This window comes from Pygocentrus nattereri, chromosome 18 (genome assembly GCF_015220715.1).
Source record: "Pygocentrus nattereri isolate fPygNat1 chromosome 18, fPygNat1.pri, whole genome shotgun sequence".
Taxonomy (NCBI): domain Eukaryota; kingdom Metazoa; phylum Chordata; class Actinopteri; order Characiformes; family Serrasalmidae; genus Pygocentrus; species Pygocentrus nattereri.
The window spans coordinates 31,941,901-31,954,417 of NC_051228.1; the positions used below are offsets into that span (position 1 = coordinate 31,941,901).

The following is a 12,517-nucleotide window of genomic DNA, read 5'->3' on the forward strand; positions in this document are numbered from 1 at the left end:
CAGAAGGAGCGCCAGCTAGTAAAGACACTGAGAAAAAAAAATGCAAATTCAGGTTTGTTTATTTAACCGAGATGTAGTCCTAGCTGGGAGCTTTGACTAAACTAAAAAATTTGAGTTGGGTGAACTCTGGTGTCCTCAAGTTGAGTCAACTCAAAGCCATGTAATCAGTTACTAGATCATTTTAAGTTGAGCTGATTCCTCATTTTTTAGTTTGTTAGTAGGAGGTAAAATAAGATGTTGCTGGTTAATATTATTTTCCCTGCCTGCACACTGACACAACCAAAACAAGACGTTAAAGTCAGGAAACAGTAATTCAACTTTGATGGAAGGTCATTAGAAAACAAGAATTTCTTCTTTTAAATGATGCCTCATTAGCCAGAGACATGAACTAACAAGATTAAAAAAGGTCAAATTTAATTTCAGGCTAGGTTTAAAGTTAAATCAAAAGGTAAATTTATAGTTTAGTCAACTTTAACTATATAGAAGCCACATTACCAGAACTAAATGTTGATAGTGTTGTGCAACACCCCTGTTGTTATACAGATATAGATGGTATTTCGTCCAGCAACATCACTAAGCAACATTTAGCCACCACAAACCAGCAAATACAGTCAGTAATCGGACAACGTCTATGAGCCTTGCTAAATGCATTGTACAGCATGTAGGATTAGGCACTGGGAGGTATCACATTAAATCTGGACACCAAAGAACCTGAGCTCCATTCTGAAATGTCTTCAGATTTCAGTCATGTAGGTTTGGAGCTCAAATAAGAACAGCTACAAAAATACAAGGTAATGAACTGAATCTTACTCCTTGCTGGTCTCATAAGCACGTTTGGGCAGCTTTAAGCATTACGAAAGCAGGATGTGACTTTGCTCTGTGATTAGGCAAGGCTTTCACAATCTGCCATAGGGAGTATGTTTAATCTGCTCCAGGTAGACTGCTGTCCAATCTGGACAGTGTTACAATATCACACAGCCTCTTACACACACGCATGAAACTGTCACTGGGGCAGTACCCTTTTGTCTCTGGGGTGGTACCCTCAAAGGTACATCTCAGTACCTTTAGTCAGGGACCATAACTGTACCATAACCTATTGAAATGATATTTTCTACGTTGTATTGACTCCACACGCCCCATCTTGTCTCCAGGCTTTTTGTTTTATTGTTCTGTTTTAAAACATATTATGAAAAGGTGCGCACAACTTACACAAGGTACACAATTGGACCTTAAAACCATTGTTTTGCCTTTGAGGGTACATTTACACTGTTTGTTTCTAACAGTGTACCACATTCAGCAGCAGAGAATGAAAAATATCAGTGACCAAAACATCATGGCTTCAGTGTTATTACGGTTTTCTAAAAACAGACTAAGAATGTACTACAACTGTTTGGATTATAACTATATTACCAAAGCAGATCGTTTACTTTTACTGTGACTTTTTAAAAAAAGTTGGTAATTGTGCTGTTATTAAAAAAAACTCTACACATCACATAGGCATTACAGGCTTTATGCATTATGCCACAATGAGCGAATGTTAGAAATGAACTCTTTGCTTTCTTTTTAATCAAACATTGCTTAAATTGTTGATTTTATATTTAGGGACAGTTCATAAATGATGACTGATGTCTCCACTTTAATGTTTCTTTCCTGTCGTTTAGGTACTCGTTATTAATTTACCATGGCATGTCGATGATGATTCTCCATGTAATATCTAACTCAAATATTTAAAATGCCTGCAGTTCAGTGTGCTGGTGACTTTGGCCAGACCTGATTGATTCCTCTCTTGCACTTTACACTTGACACTTCGCAAGACTATTTGTAACCTTAAAGGGGGTCAAAAAAATGTTGCACGGCAGAACTCCAGACTGACCTTGTAGAAGAAGTTGGAGCGACCGACTGCTCCTATCTTGCCAATGTGGTTCATGAAGCAGAGGTTCCCCTCAGTGGAGCCATACAGCTCACACATGCGGATCTTCCCGAAACGCTCATGGAACTCCCTCCACACGTCCTGCCGAAGGCCGTTCCCCACACCCATATACACCTTATGATCTTTCTCGTTCTCTGCCTGGTGAACAAACATGAACATCTAGAATTGAAACATCTGATCCAAATCAATATTTCTACACACTGTCAATGTCCATAGAAAAACATGTTTTGTGATATTCACTTTTCTATGATGAATGGACCAATAAGAAACCAAAATAATCTCTTTCTATTGACTTACATTAAAAGTAAAGAACGTAATATATATATATATATATATATATATATATATATATATATATATATATCAATGTATAATTCACAAGCATTAGCAAGTACTTGTTGGATTTTAAAACTTTTTCCACTTAAAATGTCATTTTCTTTGTATTTGCATGTTCCTTAAAGCATAGAACAAGGGATTATGCATATCTGTCAAATTCATGTAAAGGTTTCATAGAAAACTCTAACAGTAATATATCCTATAACTGCTCTTCATTTCCTTTGCCTACTATTTGCTGCTTGAATTGTCAACCAAATTAATCCATCCATCATCTTGACATTATTCTATCACTGTGTGTTTAAAAGTACTCTTTGAATTCTTTTCCTTGTCTGTCACATTTAATTCACCCTCAAACCTGAAGCCATTCTCTCTGTAATCCCACTCTGCCAGCAGACCAGTTTTTCCAGGTTCAGGTGGAACATCATTACTCACTCACCAGCCTGCCATCAGTCACTCTAGCAGAGCTATGTATGGGTTAACAAAGGCAGCCCGCCACTCCAGAATACTGCGAGTTAAACAGGACCAGTCTATGTGTAACGCCCAACTTGTTTACACTCTTTCTCCCAATAAGTGCACATACATTCCATCAAGAGCCACGCCACTCTCCACTATGGGGAAGTTTCTGCTTCTACTCAGCAAGATTTAGAGATGGCAGAAATAGTGTTGGCAGTCAAACAAACTTCCTTTGTAAGGAACAAAATCACTATCAGCTCATACAAAAGGAAGCCAATAAAAAGTCAGTAGTGTATTGTACTCCTGGAAATTATGGTTTATTCAGATAGAAAAAAAAGTCAAAGGTAACTTTAGGCACGTTTTAGATAGATCTATGAAGCAACCATGCTAACTGCTCATTTGACAAGCTATTTCTGGCAGGTGGAGAGACCATCTTTCCAACTGTTGACAAAGTTTATTAATTAATATAACACTCTATTAATTATATTCATATATATATATATATATATATATATATATATATATATATATTATATGGGTAATGTGTTCACAGCGATGAGTACCAGTAAAAAGCGTAAATCTTGTTGGTAATAACTTAAATGACTATCTTTCCAGGTAAACTAATCAAGCTGAATAGGGCTGTGTTTCTGCTGTCAGAGCGCTGGTGTATAGGCAGTTCAGCCTGAGGGACAAAAGGAGCTTTCAGAGTTTGTTCACTTGCTGAGAATGACACTGGAGAGGGTGATAGACATTGCCTGGGAAGCCAGGGTCACCCAACAAAAGCCTCTTTCTGCCAGTCTCCCGTGAAGAATGGCAGTGACCCACAGCACAGCGGCTGTGAAGAAGTATCATTATGGGACGGACGTGCTGTGCCATCACAGTCTGAACAGTGCGAGTGCAGCACTGGACACTCGCAGTTTTCTGCATGTTGGCACATAATGAGTAATGGGTGAATCATCACATTAACAAAATGACATTAATGAGGAACTAATGAGAATGCCAGGTTTCAGAGGAACAAGCCTGACCATTATCATTACTTTTACGTAATATCAGTCCACTTGTGTTGAGAGTGAAAAAACAAGGTTACACTACAAACGAGGAGTTCACCCTAACAAGCATTAATTACCAAACGTGCTTTTACACACTGATCTTAGATTTTGTCTTATTAGTGCATGACAGCCTGTCTCAGGCTATGTGCTGTGGCCTCATAGAGCAAGACTTCCTGAACTTAGGATGTGTCCTCTTCATGTGTTTTAAGCTACTGAAAACCACAGCGGATGGTGTAATGATGGGGTAAGTGTTCATAGCAATGAGTACCAGTAATAGTCAGAAATCTTGGTTGGTAATAATTCAAATGACAGTGTCTTTCCAGATAAACTAATCAAGCTGAATAGGGCTGTGCTTCTGCTGTCAGAGTGCTGGTGGGTAGGCAGTTCATCCTGAGGGACAAAAGGAGCTTTCAGAGTTTGTTCACTTGCTGAGAATGACACTGGAGAGGGAGATGCCCTGTCCATAATCTTAATCTTAACCTCAACCCAAAACCTAACCCCACGCCTGGCCCTAAACCTAACCTCAACCTAAAACCTAATTCTAACCCCCATATGTTTTTGACCTGTAACTTAGAGTCTGCTGTGTGTTTGTTTATAAGGACCACTCAAAATAAAGTCACCAGTATACATGTAAAATATTTGAAAATGTGTATACCTGAAAATGTGTATACTGTTACACCTAATGACTTTCAGGTTCATAAAGCTTTCTATATGGATGGGGTATTTAATATGGCTGACATGTGATACAGTACTGATGCTGGTTTGCTCATTCACAGGTGCTGAAAAACAACAGAACTGAAAATTTGTACCTGTCAGGATCTTTTAGAAAACTTGAATTACAACAAGTGGAGTCGAATGTCAGCCAGATATGCAGAATTTCATACCTTAGGCTGATTGCACAAATAACGGCACAGCTCCCCAATGTACTGGAATATCGTCACATCATACTTTCTGCAGTCATTCCAAAACTGTGAGGCTGAGAACTTCTTCTTCAAAACACACGTTGCGCCTACACCATGCAATTAAAATAAGAAGAAATGTGTAAGACAAGATGAGACAGATCTGGAATTAGTTACATACAACAGACAATTCCCAATAATCATGTTCGCATTTGTCAACTGGAAATAGGGCTTAAAAGGTGAGACTGGACAGACTAATTGTATACACATTGCTCTTTTAGATCATACCGTGCTATGCTGTCTAAATAAGTACCCTTTTCAAATAGTTATCAAACGAAAGCATTCTGTTAAACTGCAAAGCACAACATTATCCATGGTGCTGCAACCTTTGCTCTCTAAACAGAAGCAGTAAGATTTAAAGCCAGTGTGTTTATGACCTGCATGGGGGATAGAGGCAACACCTAGACCAAACATAACAGCATTTCAGCAATCACTGTACATGCCGATATTCACTCCTGTATTTGCATCTCAGAGTTCAATGGGCTGTACAACATATTGTTTGCTAATTGCTTATAATCCAGCTTATAACCGATCACTGAATAGTTTGTGCTGTGAGCATTCTGACCAATCACAGAGTGTCTGGATGAATCAAGGCATTCACACAATCCAAGAAACAAATCTTATTCTTGGAAATAAAATAAAAAAACCTTTTGGATTTGATTCTTGGAAATAAAATGCTTCTGTTTTTAAATACCATGTCACAGGAAAAATTCACTAATGTGTTTTGCAACATATTGGAAGTACAGTACTTTGAAAAAACCTTCCCTTCATCTATTTAATTTCCAGTCAAAATAACTTTTAAGTACAAGTTAAGGCAATGTTCACATTACAAGCTTCATTGCTCAAATCCGATTTTTGCTCAAATCCCATCTGACACAATGGTTCACGCTCATTTAGGTAAGTGATTCAGATCGGTCATGTGCACATCATAATCAAACAAATTAATGAGCAGAACGAGCTTCACTCTGAAGATAATTAACTCTGAACAGCTCTCAGCTTTATTATTAGAGAGAGACAAAGGTGAAAAAGGTGAGATGTGTTGCTTTTTCACTGCTTATAGGCTTTACCTTCTATTTGGCACTGCTGCCAAGGTAATGTTGAACAACTGGCACACACAATGTGGAACATAAGCACACAAATTCTGATCTGTGTGTTTACATTAAGGTCGCATGGCCATGAATCAGATACATGTCCAACTTAGGACCACGTATGAAAGTGGCTCAGGTGGGATTTGAAAAGATCAGATTTGCGTGTCCACACAGCCCTGAAAACATCAGACATATTATGGCAAAAAATTGGATTTGTGTCAGTTCAACCTTTTGCAGCATCTGAAAAAAAGCAAAAAAGAGTCGGCCCAACAACGAAATACAATATCAATTTCTTCAGCATTTATGTGTGTCCTCCATTTGCTTTCTCCTAGGAAGACTTTAGGAGAAATCTGCCACGGTATTTTTCTACATTTCAAAATTTCAGTCTCAAATTGCATTTTCTGCTTTTCATGATCGAAGTAATCCCATCACATTAATTTATGTTGAAGCCTGGACTCTGGACTGGTCGGTCTGTTATTTTGAGAACACCACTTCTTTGTTTGATTTGCAACTTTTCTTCATTGTCTATTTCATTTTCTCAGTGAGGCTTCCTGACAGCTACACATGCTTTCAGACTCACAGCGCTAAGGTGTCTTCTCATAGTGGAAGGATGGACAGAAACACCTGTGGATGTTTTCAGATGTGAAGTAAGAGTGAAGCTTCCTCTCGCTCAAAGACGAAAGCTTTAAGTACTGTTTATCGGATCGTGACAGGTTTGATGGTCTACCAGGTCTTGCACGGTTGTTAGGAGTTGCCGTTTCTTTATATCTTTTAATACTAATACACTCCAGTCAAAGTTCCTCAGAAGTATCTCCTGAATGTTGGTTTGGGTGGGAATTTAATCAATGAATGGTGGTCCCTGACTTTTGCAGAGTACTCTCTGTCATGGTATGTAGCAAAGCAATTTGACTGCCTCATGCAGCCTTAACTAGAATATTGAAACTACTGCCTTAACTCCAACACGTACTATACACTGCTAGTATTGATCATGCTTATTTGAGAAAAAATTCATCTGTATACATTTTTCATTCATCCTGTTTTATCATTTATCCATAGTTCTGACAATCAACAAAGAAATACTGACAGCCAACAGCCTTTATAAATCTACTTTATAAACACAATAAGGGATTCCCTATCAGATGCAGTGAAGTTCAATGAGCTGCAGTTTGAATCACTTCTCAAAGGGTGATCTGGTTTCTACTGAATGGTTTCTCTGAGATTAAATCTGGCACAAAGGGTTATTTGAGCCCTACACTAACTGTGGTGAAAGAGTTTCTCAGAATGTCAGTTCGCCGGCACCGAGACTCCTAGATTGAAAAGATAGAAAATGTAACCTTGTCTTGATGCAATTTTGACACACAGAAAACACACAGAAAAGTCACATGTGTGCTGTGAACAAACTGCAGTGGACACTAAGTCATTGGCCTGGGTGGCTGGTGAGTTTACTGTAGGTCAGGCAGATCTTTACTAGTAGCTGGACCTAAATGTAGGTTATATAATATGTACATAAGGCAAACAGACTATGCATTACAAGCCTGTTAATCGTTCTGCAGCTAGCACACAGTAGCACATACGGTACCTACTTCCACACTTCACCAGAACAGGGAATAAGTTCAGGTTTGTATCTAAGATAGGTGAAGAGGTGAGAGGACAAGAGTTCATGCATACCGGCAGGCAGAAACAGAAAGGGCGCCCTAAACAAAAATGTGAAGACTGCACTGTACACCACACTCCAGACGTATGCGTGATTAATTTTTCCGTCTGAATGATCTAAAAGCGTAATATCTTGCTAGGCACGCACCCACACGCTCTGATGTTTTTGAAAATTGGAATAATATTATGGCCTCTGGATGTATCACTACGTTTAACCAACCACAGTATTAAACCGCAATATAAAGCTAAAGTAGCAAAGGTTAATTTTACCCGTCTTGACTTGTAACACGCTGAGTGTTTCTCATCATTAGCGCATAAGCCCTCGCTATGAACTGTATGTTCATTACTGGTAAACACTGGAAAATCTTTGTCAGTATCCAAAAATCCACGTACAGTCACGCACAACTTTTTACACCACAAAAGCTTTAAAACTGAAGAAATTTTAAATAAACCTTTAAGATAAAACTGGAATTCAACTCATTTTTTTTTATAAATCATCAGTTGATATGTAAATACAGTCATTCATAGTAGTGAAATGTCTACAAGACAAATATAAACATTTTATTTAGTATAAAAACACCAGTAAACCCCTGTCTTCTGAGTTTTATGTGTACATTTGACAAAAAAAAAAAAAAAAAAAAAAAAAAAAATATATATATATATATATATATATATATATATATATATATATATATATGTGTGTGTGTGTGTGTGTGTATGTAATTTTTTGGGTAAAATATTGTATCTGAAAATGTATATATCTGAAAAATGAAGGTTTCTTGGAGAACTAGTTTGCTTTACAACACCCTGCATGAACCTGTGTATATATACACACACACATACACTATTAACTAAGCCGTTTATCCTCCTAGGTCGTGGGGGTGCTGGAGCCTATTCCTATTTTTTATATATCAAACCTAAACATTATCTCAAAACTATTGTAAAACAAGGTCTCACACATCAGGCAAAGTCTCACGGGAGTTTCAGCAAGTGGGCTTGTAGAGACATTAAATACTCCAGACGTCTGGTTCCTATCATCGCCACTGCAGACAATTCTGACTCTGTAACAATTCCACTCTGAATGACTATCATTTACTTCTGTAGAAATTCAATGATTAAAAAAAACCTGTATAGTTAAATGGTTAAGATGTAAACAAAGTCACTCAAAGGTTTGATATGAACCAGAGACGTTATGGAGAATATGACTGGTCACCTGTTGGAAAATGTATGGGAAACTTTGTAACACTCAACTTGGTGTCTGTTTACACGACCTTCAGTAAAAAGAGACAATCAGCTTGCCTTTTGAGCCACAAGTAGGAAAAGCTTTGCTTTGCTTATGCAGACAAGCGCAGTAGTGAGAACCACTAAAAAAAGTTTTTTGTGTCATTTTATCAACATTACATTAAAAAATCAGAAGACATGTGTTACACTAGTAATTTCAGATAACAATGACTGTACTTATGTTGTAGACATTGTGACTCCTGCTTTCTATCACTACTACTGTAAAGAAATCCGTGTCAATAAGTTTCTCAATGACGCACAACTTCACTTCTCCATGACCAAATCATGCATGCATTTTAAATATCAGTGGAATTCCCCTATGAAATAAAAACGGTTACGGTTTCAATTGAAAGGTACCAGTATTTCTTATAGGAACATCTAAACAGCTGAAAATCCACATATGCATGCTTACCATCACATGCAATGTGTCTGATTACAGTCACACATGGTGCATTAGGCAAACAGCATAAAGACAGCACAGGAAAACACAACTTATACTTGCTCAAAGTCAGTATTCCTTTAGTTAAGAGATGATGGCATATTAGATGTAGTATTTCAACTATTCAAGTCATTGAAGAGGTTAACTATTTAATGTACTAGGAGGGGTTGATGAGAAGGTTGAGGAATTTGGGCATGAATAACCCAGCTTCACAATACAATCCACAGTTCTGGGGTGCTTAATGAAATCAAAGTGAAAACAACAACAACAAAAAAACACCACTTAATGCCTACAACCTAAATAAATCTGAAATAGCCAGGCTGGAATCTGTTTTCTCGAAGTAGCCTCCCATATGAATCATCAGAACTTTTATTAGAGCCATTGACCTTACAAGGTTCTTACATGAAGCTAAGGATGGTGTGGTATGAAAAGCAATCACTTATGTGCATTACCCAGCTCTATGGTGCCTCCAATGCCAACGAGAGAGGCAGCGCTGTGATAGAGAGGCAGTGGTGTGTAGATCACATCCTCCGCTGTGCCGCCGTATGCCCAGAAGCCACCTGCTGCCTTCAAAGACTGCAGGTGAGTGATCACTGCAGCCTTGGGCAAGCCTGCAAGAAAAATGACAGAACCAGTGATTCGACAATGTAGCAACTTGCTACAGATTTTCTTAATATTCATTCTAAAAGCTACGCTATGGAAGCTTTAAGGACTTGGTGACCTCTCTCTCTCTCTGGTGAAGATGTGTCACTGCAAGCAACAAGCAGAAGAACATCCTGTAATGTTGTTCATATTTTGGACTCCTTCCCCAGGCGGATGAATCAGATGACTGCAAGTATGTTGAAAGAGAGCTCAAAGAGAGTCAAACTGAGGATGTAAGTAAATTACCTGCTACTGTCATCATATGTTCATTAGTACAAAGTTCATTTTACATATGAGACCTATGTTTCAGATGTTTACTGATGAAGATATGATGACAATAGTAGATATTTCACTTATGTCCTCAGATGATGTCCTTCACTAAATTTCAGTTTTTTGTTTTTTTTAACCCTTTTTCAACATTTTCACAATCACCACACTGTGTGGCCTAAAAGGGCCTGAATGAATCAGTGACTTTACCAGAGGCCGACATATACAACTTTCATTGGTAGCTTCTTGTAACCAATCAAGACTCATGTCATCCCAAGAACGCAAGCCTACAAAAGATATTCTAAACGGTTTTCACAGAAGGGCTTTGTCAAGGCAGAAGGAGATACATTTTCAGGAGGTTGGGAATGTGTTAAAACAATGCAGTCTTACAGAAGACAGCAGCTTTCTTTGGAATGGTGAATTCTTCATAACTGCAACTTCACATAAAATGCCATTTTCACCAGTTTTGGAGATCTTGCAGTTGAACTGTGTATTTTTTTGCAACATTGCTGGAATATATTTGGATGGAATGTGTGTGATTTAAAAAACAGAAGTGGACTGGATTTCCATCTTTTGCTTTGACTGTGTTTAAATACTATTTTTTGTGGCAGTTGTATATGATTTTTAACTGTCTTTGTAGATTCTCACCCCTCCCCTTTCACCCTTATTGCTCACTGTCAGTTCAACACAGTCACAGCATTTCACACAGAGAGAACACACACACACACACACACACACACACACAAACACACACACAAACACACACACCCTATCCCAGCAGTCATTTAGCAGAAGGCAGGGGCCAACTGGCCTGATAGCAAGTCTTTGGACCATGGGAGGAAAGCGGAGCAACCAGAGGAAACGCACATACACACACACACACAGAGTGGACATGCACAGAGAAAAGATTCTGGTCATCCAGCCAGGGAACCAAACCCAGGCCCTTCTTGCTGTGAGGGGTATGAGCCAAAAGCCAACATTGCACGCAATCCCTCCAAAATGAGAGTATATTCTGTCATGACAAACATCCACTGCAAGTTCCAGGAGCTAAAACCTGGCAGTTATCAAGCATCTTGTAATCACTCCCAGGAAGAGTTGCTTGTATCTATAAATACCCACCACTCAGAAAGAGGATATGGGGAGTTCCAGCTTCTTATCCAGTTACTGAGCGAGTAGTAGGACTGACTCTTATGAATGAGTTCTTTCTCCAGATGTAGTTCAGATCACATGAGCTACCCGGACCACGTCTGGAATTTACCCTCAGACAAGCAGATTCCATGCTATTTTGCAAGAATGCAAAGAGATGTCCACTCCAGCTATTTACTAAACAAACAGTATAAAGAATAGAGCGAGATGAAGATGCAAAACACCGGTTCACTAATGTGTATTATTTCAGTGACCCCATTTTGGTGTTGGAACAGACTGAAGAGTTCAACTTTAGACACTGTTTGTCCATCAAAAAAGGGAAACAGGGATCCAAGGACAGAGACACAAACATACACAAACATGGTGCAAAGATACCCCAAAGTACAGTCTGTTGCTAACACTGTTTGCTCTGTTTTTTTGAGGTCAATGATCTTGCTTAGAGAAGAACAAAGAAAGAAAATCTGCCTGGGCTGGATTCACAAAAGTGTCTTAAGAAAGAAAAGCAAAGAAAAAGGTGCTTTTGTTTTAACTTCCTACATAAAAAAACATAGATAAGAATTTAGACAAGAATTGTACTCTTGAGAACAGTTCTAAGAACAAGAGGAACACTTGAAAAAAAAAGTTTCCTTAACCTTACAATGATAAGTCTCTAAAACTATAACTTCTAGGATTTTTCATATTGGCCATTTCCTCCATCACTTCCTAGCCTTTGTTTGCTAAATGTTTTTGGACGTTAGGTTTGATTTTGTTTTACCTCCATTTTGCTGTCCTCGGGAACGGAGTGGGATAAACCGTATAACCAAGGTAACAGTTCATTCAGGCCGTTTTCACATCTAATTTGTTTGCTAAAATCCAGGAGAGACTGCGTTTTTTTGACACTGGCCTTTACCAATCAAAGTGAGAGCAAAGTTGACCACCTTTAATAGTGAATGAACTATTCTGCATCAGAATTATAATAATTTGTTGGGATGTGGAAAGAAATTTGAGTGCAAATGATGAATCAGCCTTTCAACGTCAATGCGTGAAATCAAGTGACAACCTACCGGCACCTCATTTACATATTATTTACATGAAACACGGCCTAATTCATGCAGAGTTTCTATAGGGAGCCAATTAAGTGACAGCATTCAGCAGCTCATAAGTCAATGCCTGTGCTCGTAGGCGGAGTTTAAGATTGACCAGTGAGTGCTATGCCCCCGCTGACCAAACTCTGTAGCATTAGAATTACGATGACTGGAAAAAAATTGTGAGATAAACAAAAGGTCTTAATTTAT

General features: G+C 38.4%; 1 protein-coding gene across 1 annotated transcript in view; it reads right to left on the bottom strand.

Moving 5' to 3' along the window:
* The window catches only part of slc27a6 (solute carrier family 27 member 6), a 39,408-nt gene that overhangs the window by 16,930 nt on the left and 9,961 nt on the right, over positions 1-12,517 (bottom strand). Inside the window, exons 3-5 of the mRNA XM_017691315.2 lie at positions 9,641-9,799; positions 4,653-4,777; positions 1,874-2,068 (exon numbers count right to left, since the gene is read on the bottom strand). Coding sequence (XP_017546804.1) covers positions 1,874-2,068; positions 4,653-4,777; positions 9,641-9,799 — 479 coding nt within the window. The remainder of the gene's footprint in view (positions 1-1,873; positions 2,069-4,652; positions 4,778-9,640; positions 9,800-12,517) is intronic.